This window comes from Ruditapes philippinarum, unplaced genomic scaffold (assembly GCF_026571515.1).
Source record: "Ruditapes philippinarum isolate M1 unplaced genomic scaffold, ASM2657151v2 ctg63_1_1_1_1, whole genome shotgun sequence".
NCBI lineage: Eukaryota > Metazoa > Mollusca > Bivalvia > Venerida > Veneridae > Ruditapes > Ruditapes philippinarum.
The window spans coordinates 310,417-336,615 of record NW_026866221.1 but is presented as its reverse complement, the minus strand read 5'-3'; the positions used below and the strand labels follow the sequence as shown (position 1 = coordinate 336,615).

The 26,199-nt window shown below is 33.0% G+C and overlaps 1 protein-coding gene and 1 long non-coding RNA gene across 4 annotated transcripts in view; both read left to right on the top strand.

The window, feature by feature from the left end:
* Positions 1–26,199, top strand: part of LOC132731792 (centlein-like) — a 151,999-nt gene that overhangs the window by 50,409 nt on the left and 75,391 nt on the right. For both annotated transcript variants that reach the window (XM_060718050.1, XM_060718051.1), the window contains 3 exons: positions 20,223–20,304; positions 22,655–22,758; positions 23,199–23,255. In XM_060718050.1, the coding sequence (XP_060574033.1) occupies positions 20,223–20,304; positions 22,655–22,758; positions 23,199–23,255 (243 nt within the window). The remainder of the gene's footprint in view (positions 1–20,222; positions 20,305–22,654; positions 22,759–23,198; positions 23,256–26,199) is intronic.
* On the top strand, positions 334–8,953 carry LOC132731793 (uncharacterized). 2 transcript variants are annotated; one of them, XR_009625932.1, is made up of 6 exons: positions 334–801; positions 1,732–1,822; positions 3,241–3,345; positions 3,726–3,870; positions 4,387–4,550; positions 5,089–8,953. It is a non-coding gene; the product is annotated as an uncharacterized LOC132731793 (long non-coding RNA). The 2 variants fall into 2 exon arrangements; XR_009625931.1 differs by having other exon boundaries at positions 334–1,822.

Genomic DNA, 26,199 nt, shown 5'->3' with positions numbered 1-26,199 from the left:
TATAATCTACATTCAGTAAACTTATTGGTCGCCAGTTTGACAATATTGATAAATCTTTATTTGGTTTTGGAATTAGAGTTATTAAACCTTGTGCTTGTAGCTGAAAACCTTGAAATTAAATGATACATGATTAATCCAACATCTCTGAAAAAGAAAACACAAGGTATTTTATGTCAAACCAGATTAATTTTCTATTAAAAAATAACTAGAATTTCAATATAGTTACCTGCATTTAATATTTCTATAGCTCATTTATTTGCTCATCTTTCAAATAAAGTAAAAATATTGACAATATTTCAGATTTGAATACCTGTGTATTCATAAAATTATTCAGATTAAAGTTATATTCCTGGTCAAATTCATCAAAACAGATTGTCAAATTAACGCCTTATTGTTATCAAATGCATTATTTAACTAGTATTGACAAAGTTTTCCAACTTAGAAACGCTCTCCGTAATATTTCTGACCATTCTAAAAAATGCATTTTCTTATTTGACTGGGTTAGTCAAATAAGATTTATATTTTGGCGGGAAGCCCTTCGATTATTTCCGTAAATGTTCGGATCTGAGTCACGTGATATGATTTACCAAACCAAAATAATGGCGGACAATACGAAAGGTGTGTCACGTATGTATACGAGAAATAAATTTTGAGATTGGAGAAGGAAAAAGCGAAAAGTGGAAAGAAACTGTGATTTAATTCAATCAAGGATATACTCCGGTAGTGATTCAAAGCGATGAAAAGTTCTTAAAAGGGTAATTAAAACCAAAAGCGACCGTGAAGTTGTTGTCTGATTGACAGGTGAGGTGATCATCGTTTTTGTTTGCATTTAATTTTTTCTTGGTCTTAGATCTACTATAGAAAAATTTCACCTACGAATATATAAACACAGATATTGTGTTATAGTTTTTAGGATGGTTTTGACTTATGATAAAGAAATTAAGCTTGCAGATCCACGACTGTGTATCAAGTTTTCGTTCACTGTAATTTTCGTACCAATAAATAAATTGTAAACAGGTTAAATAAAAGATCGGCTGAGCCTAATCCTTTACAATTTTATGGCGTATGTTCATTGTAACCATTGTAATATCGTTTAAGATGGCCAATCACTATCTTTTAAGAATCATTTAAGACACAACAAAATTATATTTTGAATAACTTTTATTTTCCAATCACATTATTGTTTTTTACTGTAAGCTGTACTGTATAGTAACTACAATGCTGTGAAATAGATTAGCCACATGTGTCTCAAAAAGGGTTGGAACCATTGACTAGCAGAACAGGCATTTCTTCAAAGCATTTTCAACTATCAAGGGTAGTCCTATAAATGTGATGTCCTTTGATTTTGAGATATTTTTGCTTTTGGGCAACCTTGACCGACATTTAAGCAATAACAAGCCCGTAAGTCTGATATATTGATCTACTACCCAGGGTTGTTGAATCTTCAAAGAAATAAAGTAGAAAAAATAAAATGTTGTCTCAACTTGTCTGGAAAATTGCACAAAAATCAATATTTTTGTCTCATTTGAATCATTTTTGCAGTAAAATTTCAGCATTTCACAATTTGAAAAATAATCATGGACAATAACCATAATTGTGCTGGAAATGTTAGATAATTCTTATTGACAACCCTTCTTCCTTATAAGCAGTGCAGCAATTCATGTATTGTAATTGGCTTGAATAGTCAAGATTTTAGGCCATGGTACTAGTATGCTATATTTTCAATTACAGAAATAAATCAATTTCATCGTCATCATGTGTTGCAAAACCACTACCAGGGACATCAAAGATGACCTGGACTTCAGTGCATATGCAGAGGGGAGTAAGTACACCATTTTTGTCGAAAGTGACAGGTTATAATAATACCTTTCAAAATTGCTATATAACTACATGTATATACTTGCATAACTAATTTACTTATATACAGTTTGTAATTCATATAAAAACTGATTAGTCTTAAATACTGCTGAATTAACGTTTTTTTATTAGTTTATTGAACCAATTAATGGATATATACATGTCAACATGTGATCCATGTATATCATGATCAGATATTCATATGATTTAATTATTAAACAATAATGTCATTTTTTAAGTGGACTGGCATATAATACTGTATTAGAAGAAGAAAAAAAAAACATGCATTACATGGTTAATTTTGGTCCAATTGAAAGATTTTGGTGTCATCTTAAATGATGAGTTTGATATTTGTATGACTCCATAATATTATTATAGGTTATTGTTCACTGAGGTGAAAAAATAATAGAGGGTCATTATAGGTCTTAAATCCAGTTGTGAAAAAATATATATGAGCCGTGTCATTCATGACAAAACCAACATAATGGTTTTGCGACCAGCATGGATCAAGACCAGCCTGCACATCCGCGCAGTCTGATCAGGATCCATGTTGTTCGCTTACAAACCCTATAACAAGTAGAGAAACTGATAGCAAACAGCATGGATCCTGATCAGACTGCATGGATGCGCAGGCTGGTCTGGATCCATGCTGGTCGCAAACGCACTATGTTGGTTTGTCGTGACGCGGCTTTTGGAAAGGATTCTGTTATGTAGTCAATTCTCAGACCATACAACAAAATAGTTACAGATTCCTCAAAAGTGGAGTATACTTTCTTAGTTACAATCAAACATCATGAATTACTAATTTCTAGCTTCTTTTTTTTTCAAAGATATTACATTCTATGTCAGATTGCTATGTTGGCATACAATTGCATTATTTAAATATTTTGAGATGTATCAACATGAAACTTGAAAGACTTGCTTATCAGGACAAACTGTAATTGTTAAACAGGGGAGCATAGTTACATGTTCTTATGAAAGCAGTCATTGAATTTAGCACTGGCCCGGTGGCCCATGGCCAGTGAAAATTAGTTTGGGCCAGTGTAAATTTTAAGAAAATGTAGTTAAATATATAGTAAAAATATAAATTCAAAACTGGAATTGGGGCCAGTGAATTCTTAAATTCAATGACTGTGAAAGCAATATTTTTTAAGTTATATCCCTTTTAAACTAAGAATTTTTAATAGGCTGGTGTTATCACTGCCTGCAATACTGCTGTATTTGTTGTTAATAATAAGGGCAGATTCATGTCCTATAGTAAATGTTGGTGAAGACTGAATATAAACAATTCTAATGTAGAATATTTTTCGCTAAAATGAAAAGGAATTCCACAATTGATTTTATTTCTTCTAAATCTTAAGCAAGTTATGATTTAATCTTCAGGTAGCACTAAAGAAAGCCAATAAAATCCTTTTGGAATTGAATTGAGACACAACCATTCATTTCTGGTTTAGTTATAAAACTGCTACAGACTATAAACTATTCATGGTAAGTAAACAATTATTATACATGTATATTTGATTTTGTTTGAATGTTTGATATTTTAATATGATTATTCTGTTGCTCAATAAATATTTAGATAAAATTCTAGATAGCAATACATAATTGTCATTTGTTGCAAGAAAATTAATGCATGCAAAATGTTTTGATGCATAATGTGGATTACTTCATAGGTTTATGGTAAGCATTTTATATGTAAAATAAATGTGAAATGCTTAGTAATGTTTCATAAAACTTGTTGAAGGCTGACGTCTTTGCCATTTTTTAATGCATGCTTATTTGTCTTGATATTTTATTTCAGGGAATAGTATATTTTAGTGTCTGCATCAATCTTATAGTTATTGAGCATGAATGGGTTCTGTTTTCAGATGATGGAATACACTAATGCCTGGTACAATCATGGCCCATTAGAAACCAGAACAAACCATGGCTGCAAAGGAAATAAGATGCACGTCATAGTCTGAAAGATCTGGCTGGTGTTCTGAATAAGATGACATAATATCTCAACTGCAGGTTATGTTTTCATCAGGTACAATAAAAGAAATTTATATTGACAGGGTTCCCCCTGGAGCAATTTTAGTTTGCACCACCAGATTGGCCAATCAAAAAAGTTGAAGCCAATGGCTCCAATGTTGGAACCATTAATTCTGCAAAGGAGATATGCCTATCTTTGTTAAGATATGCTAGCAGTTTGGAGTGAAATTTTTAAAAGGATTTATTTTCCTAACTGGAAAGGAGTATATGTCCTGATTAATACAAAGCTCATATGTCTATTGATTATAGAATGTTCATTGTTTACAGCATCTTTATATGTTAACACAAATGGACCTACAACCATTATGTATAAATTAATTGGCACCTTTATTGCACTTATCAATTGAAGGATAGAGCTGTGTAAAATCTTTTCAAAGATAATTATTTACACACAGAGATTATATCTAGCATATGAATATGTTAATGTTAAAGGATTTTTCCTTACTAAAATCATTTAAATGAAAATATCTTTCCATTATTTGTATTCATTTTTAGAAGTACAGCTGGCATGTAGGGGTTTCACCAGCACATCTTGATGTATTGTACCAAACGATTTGCTTACACACCACCTGTTTATAGGATGCACAATCTTCTTGCAGCCATAGATTATAATATACATGCAAATAGACCATACATCACCAACAAGGGGGATCTGTTAGGTATGCTACTTACAAAACTCCAACATGTAATGTTACACAATTTTACAGAATGAAAGAAAACAGTGTCCAGTTTGTGTTAGTAAAGTGAATTGTTTGGAACTATAATAATGTTCAACATAGATGTACTCTGTACTGAGTCTAATATGGATGTAGCATGTTACTTTGTTTATTTCAATAGAAAGATTTCAGTTCTTCAAACATATAAAGAGGCAAAACCTAAATAAAATGTTGTGCTTTATCTTCTTTGGGCATAAAGATTCTCAACATTTTTTTTTTCATTTTTGCATATGAATATAAATGCTGCATATCTTAGTATTAAATGTTCCTGCCTCTATGAATTATAAGATATTTTTATTGAAAGTGTGATCACTATGCATTTATATTGCCTATATAATATTAATTTCAATCAAAAGAGATTTTGCAGTCTCTGAATAACCTCACTAATAAATTTTGAGGACATAATTACATGTAATGCATTTTGAGAATTGTATACACTTATGATTTTTGTTATAACAGACTTGTTAATTTCTCATTTCAGACTTCAGCGAGTCTGGATGAATTAAAGAAGAAGAAAAAGTATCATTATACCATTTTTCATGATGCTATAACTCTGAGGATTAGTGACATTGAGGGGATATATAAAATAGAAAGTTAGAGGAAGATAACCCCCACAGACTTTCAAAATATTTGGCCCAAGTTAGCCGGAAGCCTACCCGAGCCATTCATGAGGAACATAAATCAAGATATGATTGACTTTTTATGGAAAAGAATGATAAATAGTGTGTTACACTGATTGCCCAACTATTGAAACATATTTAAGCTGACATTGAATACCTGGTATTCATGATAGTTATATGAAATATCTTTTTAGATATGGCACTGTATCTATCTTGTTTTGAAAAAAATTCTCTTGATTCATTTGTCATGACTCAAGGTCTGTTTTTAATATTTTGTCAGAAAAATTACTACTTTTTATACAAGTGCAAAATATTATCCAATCTATTAAACTATAAGTGCTGCTATCAGCTTTAATGTAGTAACAAAGTTAAAAGTATTATTCAATTATATCTTTTGATATACATGTACTATGTCATTCACTTTAGCTCAGCTTTTCTTTTTTTTTTTTTTTTTGAAAAAAGAAATAGAGGTTGCTGCCGTTGCCTTCTGCAAACTTGAACCTTGTTCATAACTTTTAAAGTTCTTGGTGTATTGTCTAACCTTGGCCTTCATTCATAATTGACCTTGACCTCCAAGGTTAAATGTCTAAATTTTGGCTTTGCTTGTTATTTGCTATTAGTGGCTTTAACTTTATTGCCCTTTGTTAATTTTCATATTTCATTTTTGTCTTGGCCATTTCTCCTAAACTATATTGTTCACAAGGAAACACATCCGACTCGTTGAGATCTAGTTGTTATTAGTCCATGAATTGTTTGTAGTCCAATCTACAATGACATAGGGGCATTTTATATAAAATCCTTGTTCAATCAAACAAGGCAAGCCTTAAAATTATCTTTGTATTTACTCCCTCATCCCATTCCAGTTCAGATAGGTTAGGTGGGCTGATAAAATATTTATTTTTGTGCCCCCACTTTAGTGGCGGGCATTTAGATTTACCCTTGTCCGTCCATCCGTATTTCACCTAGAGTCATGAAACTTTACTGTAATGTTGATCAGCAAGTGTAGTTGTTCACCTTGGTATTTTCATCTGGATATTTTTAGTATTTTCAGAGTTACTGCCATTGAATTTTTGCAATTTTCAACTTGTGTCGCATGTTACTCAAGCAGTATTTGACCTAGAGCAATGAAACTTTACAGGAATGTTGAACATTATGTGTAGTTGTGCACCTGGGTATTTTCGTCTGGATTTAGTATTTTGAGAGTTATGGGCCTTGACTTAGTAAAATTTTGCAATTTTCAACTTGTGTCGCATGTTACTCAAGCAGTATTTGACCTAGAGCAATGAAACTTTACAGGAATGTTGAACATTATGTGTAGTTGTGCACCTGGGTATTTTCGTCTGGATTTAGTATTTTGAGAGTTATGGCCCTTGATTTAGTAAAATTTTGCAATTTTCAACTTGTGTCGCATGTAACTCAAAAAGTATTTGACTTACAGTCATGAAACTTTACAGGAATGTTGATCAGCATGTGTAGTTGCGCATTTGGGTATTTTCGTGTGGATTTATCCAGTATTTGTAAAGTTATTGCCCTTGACTTGGTAAAATTTTGCAGTTTTCAACTTGTGTCACATGTAACTCAAAAAGGATTTGACATAGAGTCATTAAACCTTACGGGAAGGTTGCACAGCATATTTAGTTTTGCACCTGGGGTTTGGCTTGTGGATTTATCCAGTATTTGTAGTTATTTCCCTTGACTTAGTAAAAAACGTTTCATTATGTTGTTATTTGTTCCTTGAGTGCTTGAGTGAGAATCAACCAACTTTACAGGAATAATGATCAACATCACTAAATTACAGGAATAATGATTTACATCACTGTGAAGCTAAGAACCTGGGACTTTCATGTGGATTTTTTTCAGTTTTGTTAAGAGTTATTGCCCTTGACTCACAGTAGTATAAATTTACAATTTTCAACTTGTTAATGCATAGCTCAAAAAGTATTTATGTTTTCTTTCATTTCATTCAGCCAAACATAAATAATTTAACATTTAACTATAATTAATATCCTACAGGGATAAAATATAAATAAGAAAGACAATATAGGAGTGGCTACTACAGGTTCACTTTAATTTATCAAATAATTTACAATTTTCAACTTGTTCATGCATAGCTCAAAAAGTATTTCACTTGTAGGCCTGAATGTTTAAAAGAATGTTGGGCAGCATGTGTACTTATGCACCTTGGGGTTAACTTGTGAATTTATTCAGTATTTGTAAAGTTCTTGCCCTTTACTTAGTTAACGATTTTTAGTTTTCAAAAAATATTTGACCTAGAGTCACAAGATTGACAGAACAGTGGCGCGTAGAGGGGACCCGTGTCCTATGGACCCATTCCTAGTTATCCAAAATGTTTGTCTTGTTTTATTTTTCATTAAAATTATATGTAGTTCAAACAAATTGTGAATGCATGAAAGCATCAATTCTGTTTTACTTGAAAATTTAGAACCATATTTTCAGTTTCAATCAGCAAATATCCCAACATTTGTATATTTACAATTAAAAAATCACGAGACAGTTAAAAAGATGTCATTCTCATTGACACTCTGATTTCATTTTAGTAAACAAATCCTGGGCAATAAGATATTTTAGGTAGCTGTGCTATTTGTAGGTAGGTCGCGGGAGTGGGGAACAAACAATATTTTACATTCAGGGGTAAGCCTAAGTTTTTAGGCTTGGTAGGAACATTGCCCTTCTCAGATAATGGCACCAACTGATTTTGAGGTAATTAGATTTAAAGCTCAATATGGCATAAAGTTTAACTTCCTTTAAATATGTGTAACATTGTAAGGTATAGTTTATGTAACTCAGAAGGAAAAATTCTGATTGCCATTAGTTTTAAGATTGGTCCATTTGATTATAAGTTCAAGGTCTCAGTGACATGTAAACTCATTGTCCCAAGGTTTTGAACATTTCCAGGGACATTGCTTAGATTAGTAAATAAAGCATTAGTTTGGAGTTAATAAGGTCTAAGGTCACAATGGCTTAAGCATAATATCCTTCATCACCAGAAACCCATAAGGGGTTAGCTCAAGTTCATACAATTTGGTTGGAATTAAGATATTATTTATTTCCTTCTACAATATTGGCCATCTTCACACTTCCTCTTCCTGTTAAGACAGCATGGATTGAATAAAAAATAAAACTATAACTGTAAAGAAGTCACTGTTGTACAATTTTAAGAGTAAGAAAAAAAGATATGCTGTTCATTTGAAAATATTTTATTGTTGTTTTACTGCCAATGTTCAAATACATGTTTCAATTTATCTGTGTTTTTGTTATTTTAACAACATTCCAAAATGTGTCCTGAAACGTGCTAAGAGAAGTGGTGTGTAAATTAACATTGAAAGGTATTTGTAAAACATTGTTACAATCTGTGATCTTATTTGAATTTTAAAAAAGTACATTTGACATCTGAAAATAGAGAAATCAAGAATTCCTGCAGAAAGCCCAAAATGACAAAATTGAAACTGTTGCAGGCTCTATTTGGTGAGCCTGTTGGAAAGTGCAAGTTACCTTCCATGCCCCCCTAGCACCAGCTTTAGCAGAATTCAACATTTGAACATAAAGTGGTGAAATTTATGGTTTTATGCCATACCGGTGTACATAATCCAGAGATTAGGATTTAATTCTTGGCAATCTTATTTTCAGTGGAATGCAACTGTTCATTGTTAACAGAATAATATTTACACAGGTTGCACTGTGTTTGTATTGGAATGAAATTCTCATTAGTACATTATTCTCCATAATGTGCACTTTTACAAAAGGCTAACATAAAAATCAGGTCTTGAGTGATCATTTTCAAAATTATAGGCATCAGAACTTTAACTTGGTCTTTTTTCCATTCTTGTTTGCTTATAAATTGAAGTATAATTATACATTATCATATATCAAACGGTTGAGTCTGTAGATGTTAAATATGTATTGGCTTTTGCATGCAGTTGACTGGATTTTTAATCTGGTAACACCCTATAAAGGTTATTACACCAGATTGCCAAATTATATTTCTTTTCATTATAATTTCCTAACACAGACACTTGGGTTTGGAGCTCAAAACGCCTTTAAAATAAAAAAAAAAAAACAACTTAATATAAGCCGTTTTGAAATTTTTTTTCATATTTCAACATCTATAATATAATACAGATTGAGCACCAAGTGTCTGTGTTTCATAATATTTACATAACGCACACTACTGTATGCCATATTACTACGATGGAAGCTTGGCAATAGGTACGTATTATTTCTGGTACGAACAGATCATAAAGAACGGCTAATTTACCGATTACAAATAACCACAGCAACCGTACGACATAGACATGACCAACGCTCCATCTTCTTGTTTACTGTAGATCTAGTGAGAGTCTCAGACTTTGTTCTTTTCCGATTGTTTCGTAACGCGTTACGAGGATATAAGCTACATTCCTTAGCTAATAAATAGCTTTATATATCGTTTATTAATTACAAAACATAAAATAAAATTGAATCCGTCATTTATATTATATCTCCTAATATCGGGGTCGCAAGTTTGTTGACGTTTCTAATTATAGCGTTTCCGAACTTGTTTCTAATTATAGCATTTCCGAACTTTTCCGTATGCAAATGAGTTAATTCCGAATGAAACCGATCGGGCCCGAGAGCTTTTACAAATGGCGGGGATTTCAAAAACTGGCGATATTATATCCAGTTGCATCCGAGTGTTTCGGCGAAATAAGATTAAAATTGTATAGCAGTTCATCATTAATGAGGATATACTTATGATTTAGGCGATAATTTCTGAAAACTAAGTTGTAGGGTAAAATATCATCGTTGAACGGTATTATAACTTTAACAAAGTTTTACTTAGTAATAATTTTACTGTAGTACATTTTATTTTCCATCCCGATATTCTTTAAATAAATTCTTTTCTCATTAAGCAGATTACACACACTCCCTGCCTTTGATTACTACACAACTCATGTGATTGGCGTCCGCGCCGAAGCGCGGCGCCTCTTATGGAATGAAATCAGATTTTGTGAAAGGGCGACAGCAACTTCTTGAGCCTTTTAGTCGGTCATGATAAAAGCCGATCATTCCGATCGGTATGAGGGTGCTTGATTATTAATTGAAAATGAAATGTCGCAATATGTACAATGAATAGCGAACTGGATAATTTCGCAATGCAAACATTTTCAAATGAAATAACCTTTTCCGTCAATAAATCGCGCTCTTCGGTGTATTTTTATTTATCATTTTGTAGTACACAGTGGGTTACTATGGTATGTTTTGTTGTACATGTATCCATAGAATGATGAGTTGATGACCTAAATATTCCGAAAATCTATTTATAGAGGGATGTACTCCTATCGGTAATTCCCGGCCTCTCCTGGTCTATTTTGACCGGGGGCGAATAGTACCACACGTTTATTGTCCGGTCTCTCCCAGTTTTAGAGTAGATGTTTGATATCGTTACAGAAAAGAACAAATATTTTACAGATAAATAAGCTTTTTTCAAAATGAATGTCACTTAGTTTGGTTACAATAATTAATAAACACAGATCAACTCTCAAATTTATTGATTATTATTATACATAAACATACAATTCGAAAAAAAAAACCCAACAACAATAGCATGTTTTATTCTATCTATATGAGATAAAAACAATAAATATGTACAATAATTGAGAAAAAGGTACATTTTATGGTATTAATATGACACTATCAACTTTGAAACATTTTATTTAATTTGTTATTCGTGTTTAGTAAACATGCCGAGGAATTATTCAAAGTTACAAATTAGATTTTATGAAGTATTCAATTGATCACGGATTTATGTAATATAAATCCGTGAATTGATTGATAATTTAAATAATGATAAAGAAAAATACAAATGTACATGTATATGGTTTAAGAATAAAAAATATTATATATTGAAAGATTAACCATAATTTATTGACTTTTTCCAGTTAAGTTTTGACTTAAAATCGTCGGTCAATATGACAATTGAATTCTAAAAATAGTAGTAAACGTAAAAACTCAGTATTAAAATAGCACATAAAACACAAAAAAGAAAAGAAAACAATATTCATAAAATCTGTATTTTTTTTTTATTAAAATAGACAATACAATTATTGTATAATAAACAATTATGCTCAACATGATCAAAATGGTAATATAACCAGTGTTATATTGTTACTAAGTGTGAACAGATACCTTAAGAGGGGGTCTTCGCTAATAGCGATAACATAATAAGGGACAATAACACAAGTGTGTTGTTGATCATGCGTTACACATATGGATTATAAATGATTGTATACATGTATATCCGTTGCTATTAATAACCACGATCATAAAGAAATAACAAGTAATATTCTAATCTCTAGCATGCCAATCAAAATTAATAATGAACAATGTCTTTCGTCTGTTCATTTATAAGTGATATACAATTCTGGTAAAAACCAATTAACCATTGAAAAGTTTATAAGAATATCTTGTCATCATATATTTACTAGTTCATCTTCACCTGCTGCATTTCTTGCTTGGACGCCCTTTGATGCTTTGCATCAATGTCTGTTGAAAAAGGCGTAAAATGAAACAAACAAACAAACAAACAAACAAACTTTTCTTGTATAACTTTATTTCCTAGATGATTATTGGTAATTGGCAAGGTGCTCCGAATGCAGGTTTGTTTCTAGCTCAGTGACTTGCACAAAGTTAATCTCCTTTTAATCTGTTATCAGCTTTAATTTTTTTTGAATTTTTTTTTCTGAGTAAGCTCTGACTAGGAAGCATTGAATTTCTCAAAAAACTTCAATTCTCTATTTGGTATTTACATGCCATTGTCCTCATTTTATGGAGTTTAGGGTCACTAGAGTCAAGGTCACTGCTGCTAATAATAGATTTTTAAAACTTTTCCTCATACAGCCTTTAATCATTAACTGATGTCTTTCATACTTAGTATTTTGTAGGTACATACCTTAGATCAAGGTCCTCTTAGTTTTGATGCAGTTAGGGGTCACTTAGATCACGGTCACCAGCACTTAAAATAGATGTTTACGCTTATATGCAATGTCTTTCATATTTACATACCTTGGGTGGATTGAGTTATGAGTCATTAGCATCAAAGAGAAGATCATAAAATAGATTTTTACACTGTTGCTCATTATTATAACCGCCTTTATTTGGTAGGAACTCTAACTTTGGTTGGTCTTCTAACTTTGATTGGAGTTATAGGGTCACTAGGGATAATTTCAAGGTCAGTTATGCTAAAAATAGAAGTTTACATATTCCTATGTATTTTATATTGAAATAAATTGACATATATGCAGCTTCAAGGAGCCTTTAGCAATATATCTAGTTCTACAGTTATATGCCTCTTTAATGCCTTTTTAGGTGTTAATTGTCTCTTGACTATTAATTTTCTAAGCAGCTGATAAGTCAGAAGTTTGCTTTCTTAATTATCTCCCTTTTATAAATTTTATTTCTGTTCTTTGTATTGGAACATTACTATAAAGGAATGAAGAGATTTTGTTTGTATATTAAGAGAATGACAAAGTGGTGTGATTATGCTTCATAATGGGGATACATATAGTTTTGACTTTGTCTATCTGTTCATCAGTCTGTATGTGTCAAAATTTTTACTAGACTATAATATCTCAACTACCACTGGCTAACTTTGATTTACACTTTCTTTTTCATATGCTCAAATTTGTAGTTTGCAACATAAATATTTCATTTTTCAAAAAGTTCAAATAACAAAATTGCATTCAAATACTCATTAAACTGTACAACAGTACAACTACTTTGATGTTCTTGCCTTTCTTATTTTATGGGGTTTTAACTGTTGCTTCTCCCTACAACTTCATCTTTTTCCTCCATAGGCTTACTTTTTTCATAGGCTCAAACTTATTTGTAACATAAATATTTGACTTTAAAATATTCAAATAACAAAATTGCATTCAAATAATCATTGGTTGTTAATTGTACACAGTAAGTTACATCTTTGTGTCACACAGGAGCAATATTTTTCTTTACAATCAGTAAACTAAAATTTGTTAATCATCACATTTTAAGTGGGGACAATATTTAGTAAGTATTATTTTTTTTTTTCAGTTTTGGTGAAGTATTATCATTATGCCTTTATCTTAATAACTTATGTGCTATTTAGATACATGTATATATTGCCTTTGGAGACATACAAAAGCATCAACACTACAGATATTTCTGTCAACTATTTTCTCCAAAGCTTGAGGGAGAGAGCCTCTTGTGACACACATTATTGATATTTAATGAAAATAAATTACCGCATTATTTCAGTACTATCAACAAGGGAGAAATTCAATTATGTTTTAACAATAATACAAGTCTTTATAGTCCTCTTGGCTCCGCAATGTGGACTATTTCTCTTTGACAAGATGCTACACAAGTGTCGTTATAATTTCGGAGACAATATTATCAACTGTCAAAATTTATAAGGACTTGTTGGGAAAAGTGTATACACTAGGGAAGCATCAGGATGTATCGTTCTGTTGTTTGTGATGATACATGGAATCAAATAATCAATTACACTTAGATACAATAGAGAGGATAGGTTATTACAATGTAACAAAGTAAACAACATATCTTACAAATTGTTATTACATGACATTAATAATAAAAAATATTATAACATTTCCTATTAGCCATTAATGAGCCAAAATTTGCGAATTTTCATAGGAACGTGTTTGTTTAAGCAAAGAGAACTTGAGATTTCTGTGAAAAACTCAGGGAGTAAAAATTTCAAACAGCAATGCACAATCAAAAAGAGAGAAAAATAGTGTAAAAACACAGAAAATTGGTTGTTTCAAATAAATTCATGTGGCAGTTATTTGTCCCAGATTATAAAATGTTAAATTTATTGAAACAAAACAAGGAAGTATGGTGAAGCATGAATGTGAAGAATGTGAAGAATTTAAGTTAATATAGCAGATTAGTTTTTATATATAGCCACAAATAATAATAAGACTACCAAGATTTTATATCATGCATGCAGGTTTAATTTGTTGATAGCTGCAAGAATGTTGTAAAATTGAAATAAAAGGTGGAGTTATAATGATCGCTCGGTTGTTGTTGCTGAACACCTTGTTATGCAAAAACTTAAATGTAGCCCTTTCTGAAGCATTTTAAAAGATGTCATCATGATAGAGTTTCAAGACCATGCAGGGACATAATTCTGAAAGCTATATTTTTAGCTCACCTGAGGACAATGTCCTCAATATGAGGTTTTGTGATGGCCCATTGTCCATCATCTATGTGTGCGTCAACAATTTCTTTAAACACGTTCTCCTAAACCATTTGACCAAATTTGTTGAAACATTGCAGGGATGTTCCTTGCATGAAGCTCTACCAAAGTTGTTCAAAGAATTAAATTCCATAAAAAACTCTGGTTGCCATGGCAAATGAAAGATTTTTTTTTACAAAAAATCTTAAAAAATCTTCTTGTAAAAATACAAAAGAGCTAGATTTTAGATATATTATATGGCATGAAACACCTCCTTGTGGATGTCTACCAAGTTTGTTCAAATAAAAGCCTTAACGTCAAAACTGGCCCTGCCCCAGGGGGTCATTGATTTTCCTTATATCTACATATACATAAAACTTTGAAAATCTACTTGTGAAAATCCAAAAGAGCTAGAGCTTAGATATTTGGAATAAAACATTTTCTAGTGGATGTCTACCAAATTATGAAAGCACTTCATTGATTTAAATATTATTGATTTTCCTTATATATACATAGGAAAAACTTCAAAAAATCTATTAAAAATCCAAAAGAGGTTGATCTTAGATATTTGGTATGAAACATCTTCTAGTGGATGTCAACCAAGTTTGTTAAAATAAATGCCCTAGGGTCAAAATTGACACACCCTAGTGGTTCATTATACCCCCACCACAAAATGTGGGGGGGGCTATAATGGATTCGCTTTGTCGCGTCGGTCCGTCCGTCCGTCGGTCCGTCTCCATTTTCGTGTCCGCTCTATAACTCCTATACCAATTGAAGGTTTTTCTTCAAACTTGGCTCAAATGTTCACCACAACAAGAGGATGTGCAGAACCCATGTTGCCCATGTGTCAGCTCAAGGTCAAAGTCACAATTGAAGGTCAAATATCAAACACAATCAAATATTAGACAGTATGTCGTGTCCGCTCTGTAAGTCCTACAATAATTGAAGGATTTTCTTCAAACTTGGCTCAAATGTTCACCTCAACAAGGGGATGTGCAGAACCCATGTTGCCTATGTGTCAGCTCAAGGTCAAGGTCACAATTGAAGGTCAAATATCAAACAATCAAATATTAGACAGTATGTCCTGTCCGCTCTGTAACTCCTACACTTATTGAAAGATTTACTTCAAACTTGTCTCAAATGTTCACCTCATCAAGGGGATGTGCAGAACCTATGTTGCCCATGTGTCAGCTCAAGGTCAAGGTCACAATTGAAGGTCAAATACCAATAATCAAATATTACACAATATGTTGTGTCCGCTCTGTAATTCCTACACTAATTGAAGGATTTTCTTCAAACTTGGCTCAAATGTTCACCTCAACAAGGGGATGTGCAGAACCCATGTTGCCCATGTGTCACCTCAAGGTCAAGGTCACAATTGAAGGTCAAATATCAAACAAACAAATATTAGACAGTATGTCGTGTCCGCTCTGTAAGTCCTACACTAATTGAAAGATTTTCTTCAATCTTGGCTCAAATGTTCACCTCAACAAGGGAATGTGCAGAACCCATGTCACCCTTTTGCCGGCTTAAGGTCAAGGTCACACTTGAAGGTCAAAAATTGACTTAGTAAATTTTCTTAAATTTAAACATTTATATGAATATTTCTGAATCTAGAAAAGGTGTTTGCTTGAAACATAAAATATATATGAAAGGTCACAATTAAGGTATGCTGGTCAAGTTTCATAACTCTGTATTGCATTTTAACAAAGTTATGCCCCTTTTTTGAGTCTTCAAATTTACATACAATCAAATATTAGGCAATATGTTGTTTCTGCTCTATAAATCCTACACTAAACGAATGAATTTTCTTCAAACTTTACTCAAATGTTCACCTCAACAAAGTTATGTGCAGAATCCATGTCACCTTTGTGCAGGCTAAAGGTCAAAGTCACACTTGAAGGTCAAAAATTGACTTAGAAAATGTTCTTTAATTTTAACATGTACTCGAATATTTCTGAAACTAGCACAGGAACTTGCTTGAAACTTAAAGGATATATGAGGTGTCACAATTACGATTTGCAGGTCAAGTTTCATAACTCTGTATTGCATTTTGACAAAGTTATGCCCCTTTTTAAGTCTTTAAATTTACATACAATTAATACTTGACAATATGTTGTGTCCAATTTATAAATTTTTTTACTAATGGAAGGATTTTCTTCAAACTTTACTTAAATGTTCACCTCAACTGGGCGATGTGCAGAATCCATCTTACCCTTGTGTCAGCTGAAACTCAAGGCCACACTTTAAGGTCAAAAATTGACTTATAAAAAGTTTAATATTGGGAAAATGAAAGGTTATTAGTAACTGTTTCGAACATGATTTGATAATAAATAATTATTCTTTTACTTGTACTATAAGTCTTTTTTTTCACCAGAGACAATTTCTTTTTATGTATTTGTGCCACTTAAGTTATTCCCTTTACCACCTTTCCAAGTCATCTTCTGTCAAGGACATTGGTGGGGGTATGAATCGCATTCAGCGATAGTTCTAGTTGATTTTCCTTTTAGGTATATAGAAAATACTTTAAAAAAATCTTCTTGTGACAATCCAAAAGCACTATAGATTAAATATTTGGCATGAAACATCTTCTAGTGGATGCCTACCAAGTTTGTTCAAATTAATGCCCTAGGGTCAAAATATGCCCAGCCCCAGGGGTCATTGATTTTCCATATATGTGAATAGTAAAAACTAAAAAAAAATCTTGTTGTGAAAATACAAAAGAGCTAGAGCTTAGATATTTGGCATGAAATGTCTTCTAGTGGATGTCTACCAAGTTTGTTCAAATAAAAGCCCTAGGATCAAAATTGGCCCGCCCATAGGGGTCATTGATTTTTCTTATATCTAGATAATTTTTTTATATATATTTATATAGTAAAAACTATATTAGATATTTGGCATAAACATTTTCTAGTGGATGTCTACCAAGTTTGTTGAAATGAAAGCCCTAGGGTCAAAATTGGCCCGGCCCCAGGGGTTATTGATTTAAATATTATTTTTCCGTATAATTATGTATGTAGGAAAAACTTTAAAAAATCGTCTTGTGAAAATCAAATCAAAAAGAGGTAGAGCTAAGATATTTGCCATGAAACATGTTCTAGTGTATGTCTACCATGTTTGTTGAAATAAAACCCCTAGGGTCAAAATTGGCCCCGCCTAAGGGAAACAAGGTCTACCATGTTTGTTTAAATAAAACCCCTAGGGTCAAAAAATGAGGTCGACAGTTCAATCCCCCAGCCAGGTCTTATGTTTGTTTTCCTTCTCTTTCTCTGTCATCTTTTTATTAGCTCACCTATCACTTAGAGACAGGCTGAACTGTTAGATAAAATGGCTGCCAGAGCTAAAATTACAAAACAACAACATCTTAACAACATCTAAACCACTGGTTCAATTTTGAAATAATTTTAAGGGGTCCACTTTGAACTTTTGACTTATTTCTCAGGTGAGCAATTTAGGGCCCTCTAGGCCCTCTTATTATATTTATGCTGCTTTCTTGTCAAAATTTTTGCTTCAGTTGAATGATTTGAAAACTATCATTGGCGTCCGCGCCGAAGCGCGGCGCCCTTATGGAATGAAATCAGATTTTGTGAAAGGGCGACAGCAACTTCTCGAGCCTTTTATTCGGTCATAATAAAAGCCGATTGAGAATGAAATCTCGCGATATGTCACAATGAATAGCGAACTGGAGAATTTCGCAATGCAAACATTTTCAAATAAAATAACTTTTTTCGTCAATAAAATCGCGCTCTTCGGGGTTATTCATTTATCATTTTGTAGTACACAGTTGGTTATCATGGTATGCTATTGTTGTACATGTATCCTAGAATGATCAGTTGATGACCTAAATATTCCGAAAATCTATTTATAGATATATCTATTTATCACTCCTATCGGTAGTTACCGGTCTCTCCCGGTCTATTTTGACCGGGATTTACTAGTGACCGGCGAATAGTACCACACGTTTATTGTCCGGTCTCTCCCGGTTTTGGAGTAGATGTTTGATATCGTTACAAATAAAAAAAACAACAATAGCATGTTTCATTTTATCAATATGAGATAAAAACAATAAATATGTACAATAATTGAGAAAAAGGTACATTTTTATGGTATTAATATGACATTATCAACTTTGAAACATTTTATTTAATTTGTTATATCCGTGTTTAGTAAAGATGCCGAGGAATTATTCAAAGTTACAAATTAGATTTTATGAATTATTCAATTGATTGATAATTTAAAAAATGATAAAGAAAAATACAAATGTACATGTACATGGTTTAAGAATAAACAATATTATATATTGAAAGATAAACCATAATTTACTGACTTTTTCCATTATAATCGTCGGTCAATATGACAATTGAATTCTTAAAATTTATTTTACAATTTTAATAAAAAAAAAGAGTAGTAAAAACTTAGTATTAAAATAGCACATAAAACACAAAAAAGAAAAGAAAACAATATTCATAAAATTTGTATTTTTTTTTATTAAAATTCATAGATATTACAATTATTGTATAATAAACAATTATGCTCAACATGATCAACATGGTAATATAACCAGTGTCATATTTTTACTAAGTGTGAACAGATATTTTAGAGGGGGTCTTCGCTAATAGCGATAACATAATAAGGGACAATTACAAAGGTGCGGTACGTGTTGATCATGCGTTACACATATGGATTATAAATGATTGTATACATGTATATCCGTTGCTATTAATAACCACGATCATAAAGAAATAACAAGTAATATTATAATCTCCAGCGTGCCAATCAAAGTTCATAATTAACCGCTCATTCATAAGTGATATACATCTCTGGTAGTTTATAAGAATATCATGTCATCATATGTCTACTAGTTCATCTTCACTTGCTGCATTTCTTGCTTGGACGCCCTTTGATGCTTTGCATCAATGCTTTTCTTGTAGGTATTGACATGAAACTTGGAAAACAAGATGATAAAATGCAGTTGTAAGAGAAGGGGCATAATCCTGAATGCAATATATTTGGAATTATGCCCCTTTTAATGCAGATTTATTTGTAAATGTACACTGACATAAAGATTGTACTCATTCCTGGCATACATTCAAATTAGGACAAGGCACATCTGTAGGATAAGGGACATAACTTTTTTGCTTTTTCACATAGAAAAAAAATCATCTTTTTTATATTTAATACCAGTAACTTGAGCATTTCGTCTAGTTTGTAAAATGGACTCTTTTTTTTAATATAACAATGAACTCTCAGGGCTTTAAACAATATTAAACCTTAAAAGTTATATATTTTAAATGCCCTTGTCCATCTTTCAATCTTGACAAAACCATTAATCTTCTTTTTTTTAATGAGGGAAATTTAAAAGTAGAGTACTGAGTAAATAGCAGACATCAGACAGCACAAATTGGCCTGCACTGGACTTATAGGTAGAATCGGTTACTACCAGCAGGCTAACATTAAACCGCCAATAGTATTTAATCAGATCAGATTGAAAGTTATGATATCAAATGAAACACAACTGAATATTGTTTTAAAATAATGCTAGAAGTTAATTCTAAGGCACTCTAAAAGAGTTTTGTACCAATACATTGTTATCGGACATGTTTTAGTTCTGGCGTTTATTGTTTTTTTTCCATTGTGCATAACTTTTCAACTGTTGCTAAAAACTTAGTGGCCTTATATTATAAAAGATTTCTGTTTCATGCAAAAATATTTGCTTTATTAATAAACAATTGTTTTGCTTAGTTTACATTTCATATTCTTCAGTTGCGGAATATTGAAGGGCGTGAAAAGAACCTTGAAAATGTACACAGTAGCACAATACAGGATTATGAAGGAGAGAAGAGAGGTGTAAAATATACTAGATTTTCTTAGTTATACAATCCTCTGACAGAACAAGTTATTGTTCAACTTCCACCTTTAACCTGCTGAATTTGTGTAATTGATTTGCCCTGCTTTGAATTTTGAGCAATTAATTTGAAATTTAAGAGATTTCAATATCATAATACAAGGAGTACTGGTAATAGACTGTATGGATGTGTAACTGGCCTGACACTATACTGGTGACGAAGGCTTATCAGTTTTGGCTTTACTTTTTATACACCCATTTGAAAAACAGGTCTTATTATAGTTTCCCCACTGGTGGGCGGGCAGGCAGGCGGCTGGGCGGGCGGCATCCAATATTTGTCTGGAGCATATCTCCTTCACCCACAGAGGAATTTTAATGAAACTTTATAGAAATGTTCACCACTATGAGAAGCCGTGTTGCGCGCATGAACAAGGCCTCTAGGTCAAAGGTCAAGGTCACACTTAGAGGCCATTGAAAAACGCTTGTCCAGAGCAAAACTTCTACATGCATAGAGGGATTTCAGTATAACTTGGCACAAATGTTCACTGTTGTGAGGCGGAGTGTCGCCTGCAAAATTCATGTCCTTGTGGCCTAGGTCAAGGTCACACATAGGGGTCAAAGTTCAGATAAAAATATGAAAATGTGTATTGGGACCATTTAGTCATCATTTATTGAGGGATTGAAACACAAAGGGTTATTATTATGACTACTGGTGTGAAACATGAAATTAAGAATAACATATGCAAGGTCAAGGTCACTAAAGATGATTGCCAAGGTCACTAAAGATGGTAAAATATAGAGATTTTGTACAGAACATATCTCCTACACATATGAAAGGATTCTAATGAAACTTTTCATAGAAATGTTCACCACTGTGAAAAGCCGTGTCACATGCATGAACCTGGCCTCTAGGTCCAAGGTCAAGGTCACACTTGGAGGTCATAGAAAAATGCTTGTCCAGAGCAAAATTTCTACATGCATAGAGGGAATTCAATATAACTTAGCACAAATGTTCACTATTGTGAGGCAAAGTGTCGCACGCAAAATTTTATGTCCCTGCAGCAAAGGTCAAGGTCACACATAGGGGTCTTTCTCATGACTACTGGTGTGAAACATGTAATTTAGGTTAACATATGCAAGGTCAAGGCCACTAAAGATGAATATGAAGATCACTAAAGATGATAAAATATAGAGATTTTGTGCAGAGCATATCTCCTACACATCTGGAGAGATTGTAATGAAACTTCAAACAAATGCTTAACACTTTGAGAAGCTGTGTCCCATGCATGAACCAGGTCTCTAGGTCAAAGATCAAGGTCACACTTTTAGGTCATTGAAAAATGCTTGTCCAGAGCATAGAGGGATTTCAATATAACTTGGCACAAATGTTCACTATTGTGAGGCGAAGTGTCGCGCACAAAATTTAGGTCCCTGCGGCTAAGGTCAAGGTCACATATAGGGGTCAAAGTTCAGATAAAAAAATCTCTAGAGATGATAATATATCCAGATATTTTCCAGATATTGCCCAGAGCATATCTCCTATATGCAGCACAGTGTTTTTTTTCTTTATATAACTGCTACCCTAAAACGGTACTGTTCCCAATAGAAAATAGACATTAAAATTCCCAATTTCCAATGTTTAAATTCCCAAAATGGCTGTTCAAAATTTCCACGAGGCCAAGTGATTTCTCTGAAAGCATCTAAATCCAACATATTCATATAAATCATCACTGGATAGTTCTACCTGGACAGTGGAAGCTGTTAGCTATCTTTATTCATGATGACTAATCTTATTTGTAGCTGAAAAAATGCATAAAAAAAGTTCCCAATTTAAGTAAAAATAACGCATTTTTTCCCAATCAGTCTGGTACCGGCACCATTACCAAAGTAGAGAAAAAAAACGCTGATGCATATCTATTATAAATGCCCACATCTCTCTCTAAAGCTTCTGTGATGGGCGTATATTGCGACAATATTGCCCTTGTTACTTTGTTGTACATTACAAAACCAATTGACCATTTTATGTTATCAAAGAAGTTTTATCATTAAACTAATCTACAATAGTTTAAAACTGGGTCACATACTTTGCAATATTTATGAAAGTGACAAAGGAGTCTACCCCTGTTTTTGCAAGGAAAGTTAAAGTTATAATAACCAGGTTTCCAAGAAAAGTACAGTGATTGAAATTAGCAGGTGCTTAAAATTGCAAGACATTGTACATATTCAAAGTACATATTCAATTGTAAAGGCTTGCAAGAGGGATACACTTGGTTTATTATTATCATTATTTAAGCATGCAGTAACTTTAATGCAATTATCATAAAGTATATGTATTTCGGAAATATTACAGAAATGTCACAGAAGATTCACAAACTGACAGTTGACCTTGAGAAGTCTAGGTCAGAGAAAGCTGATGAGATGGCATTAAGAGTACAGATGGAGAGTAAAGTCAGGGTATTGTTACTTATATTAGAAATTTTTAATAAAGCTCATTGATGAAAATGTATGAAAATGTTATAAAATGTAAAAGAAGAGCAGGCTATAAAAATTATTGCAGGTCTGATTGTTGGCAATGGTGTTTATAATTCTTATAGCTTTTTCAAAACTCATTTTTATAATTTTGGCCTTGGAGAAGGTGCCATTGAATTTAAACTAGATGTCCCTATTTGAAGTAATGAAGAATCTTTTTTAGTATAACTTGCATGTTGTTGTCATATGAGAAGCACACTTTTCCTTAGAAATGTTCTGTACCCTTTGACACTGAATAACAAATATATATTGAACTTACCTAATTGCTCATCCAATATGGTTACTTGTCCAAATATATCTCCTCACTATTAAATTTGATTATGTTATATGTGTCCATGTGTTTTATAAACATTATATTTTTCAAGGTAATGGAAAGAGAGGTAGAACAGAAGATTGGAAAATTTGAAGAGTTAGTCAAAGAGGTAATTTTAGTGTTTCTTTTTGTAAATATGTCTGGTCTCTTTGATAGGTAAAGAGCAAATTGTGACACCCTAGTTTTAATCAGATGCTTGTTTGTGCATTATTTCAACCACAATCTCCTCAGTAATACAAATTACCATCCATAAGCTAGTATGATAGCTTCAATTTTAAAATTCCTAGTGAGAAGCTTGATTTTAAGTAACTGATATCTAACTGTTCTAAATGCTCCCTTTAATTTAAACTTTGCTCAGAACTATTATCTTTAAAGGTTTTTTCATTTATTTCAGTAGCTCAACAAAAATGTCTTTCTCTGGTGAACACATAAAATGTTCAGTTTTAAGCCGAAAAAAGAGGGATTGCTACAGCCATGTTGACATTGCTGTTGCCATCCAAAGACTTTTAACATTGGTCATATCTGGTCTTCCTGTATGGTTTCATATGATGGGTACCAGTGGTTGTCCTGTATTGTGTTATACATGAAGGGGTACCCTTGATCTTCCTGTATTGTTATACTTGAAGGGGCACCCTTGATAGTCCTGTATTGTTATACATCAAGGGGCACCCTTGATTGTCCTGTATTGTTATACATTAAGGGGCACCCTTGATTGTCCTGTATTGTTATACATGAATGGGCACCCTTGATCTTCATGTATTGTTATACATCAAGGGGCACCCTTGATTGTCCTGTATTGTTATACATGTAGGGGCACTCTTGATTGTCCTGTATTGTTATACATGAAAGGGCACCCTTGAACGTCCTGTATTGTTATGTTTAGTCCTGATTAGTTATGTAGTATGCATATAGAGTAAAAATCTTTTCCGCACTACTTCTCTGCAACTACTGGCTGGAATTCAACGAAACTTTATGGGAATCATCAATACCAAGAGGAGATGGGCATATCGTCGGCTTGTTCCGGTCAGACTTTTTAACTCAGAGTTATGGCCCTTGATTAGTTATGCAGTATGCATATGGAGTAAAAATCGTTTCCCTGCTACTTCTCTGCAACTACTGGCTGGAATTCAATGAAACTTTATGGGAACCTTCAATACCAAGAGGAGATGCGCATATTGTCGGCTTGTTCGGGTCAGACACTTTAACTCAGAGTTATGGCCCTTGATTAGTTATGCAATATGCATATGGAGTAAAAATCGTTTCCGGAGTAGTTCTCTGCAACTACTGGCTGGAATTCAACGAAACTTTATGGGAATCATCAATATCAAGAGGAGATGCGCATATCGTCGGCTTGTTCTGGCCAGACCCTTTAACTCAAGAGTTATGGCCCTTGATTAGTTATGTAGTATCCATATAGAGTAAAAATCGTTTCAGCACTACTTCTCTGCAACTACTGGCTGGAATTCAACGAAACTTTATGGGAACCTTCAATACCAAGAGGAGATGCGCATATCGTCGGCTTGTTCCGGTCAGACAGTTTAACTCAGAGTTATGGCCCTTGATTAGTTATGCAGTATCCATATAGAAAAATATTTGTTTCCTCGCTACTTCTCTGCTACTACTGGCTGAAATTCAATGAAACTTTATGGGATACTAAGAGGAGATGTGCATATAGTCGCCTTGTTCCAGTCAGATACTTATAACTCAGATTTATGGCCCTTGATTAGTTATGTAGTATGCATACATCTCATTGGCATTTCCAGATTTTACTATTTAACACAAAGTTATGGCTTTGTTATTGCCCTGAATATTTATCAAGTTCAAAGAATATTACTGTTTATGCCATGATTAATATATAAATAAAGCCTTATGTCTTCAGTTGTTGTGTTAATAATAACCAGTACTCGGCGGGGCGGGGGATATAAATTCAACGAATTTGCTTGTTTTACATGAAGGGGCACCCTTGATTGTCCTGTATTGTTATACATGTAGGGGCACTCTTGATTGTCCTGATTTGTTATACATGAATGGGCACCTTTGATTGTCCTGTTTTGTTTTACATGAAGGGGCACCCTTGATTGTCCTGTATTGTTATACATGAAGGGGCACCCTTGATTGTCCTGTATTGTTATACATGAAAGGGCACCCTTGAACGTCCTGTATTGTTATACATGTAGGGGCACTCTTGATTGTCCTGTATTGTTATACATGAATGGGCACCTTTGATTGTCCTGTATTGTTTAACATTAAGGGGCACCCTTGATTGTCCTGTATTGTTATACATGAAGGGGCACCCTTGATTGTCCTGTATTGTTATACATGAAGGGGCACCCCTGGTCTTTCTGTATTGCTATACATGAAGGGACACCCTTGATTGTCCTGTATTGTTATTCATGAAGGGACACCCCTGGTCTTTCTGTATTGCTATACATGAAGGGACACCCTTGATTGTCCTGTATTGTTATTCATGAAGGGACACCCCTGGTCTTTCTGTATTGCTATACATGAAGGGACACCCCTGGTTGTCCTGTATTGTTATTCATGAAGGGACACCCCTGGTATTCCTGTATTGTTATACAGGAAGGGGCACCCTTAGTTGTCCTGTATTGTTAAACATGAATGGGCACTCTTGATCTTTGTGTATTGTTATACATGAATGGGCACCTTTGGTCTTTCTAGATTGCTTGTTGGGAACCTTGGTCTTTATGCAATGTTTGGGGTTTGAGTATGACATTTAACCGTTTGTTGAGTTTCTTATGCAGTGAAACAAACAAAATTAAATGAATGATGATCCTCCATGATGACAATGTTTAACCTGATAAACTACATGAGGGTATAACATTTACTACACTGTACTTACTCATAAAACAATCTCATTAGTTTAAGTCTGAGGGGATGATCACTATTCATTTTCAATCTATTACACACATATTTCATCATTTTTATCTTATTCATAGGATGCGGGATGCACTTATAGGTAAACAACAATATTTTTAACACTAATATGTTTATTGTGATTAAAATCTTTCTTGTAAATAACAGTTTAATTTACT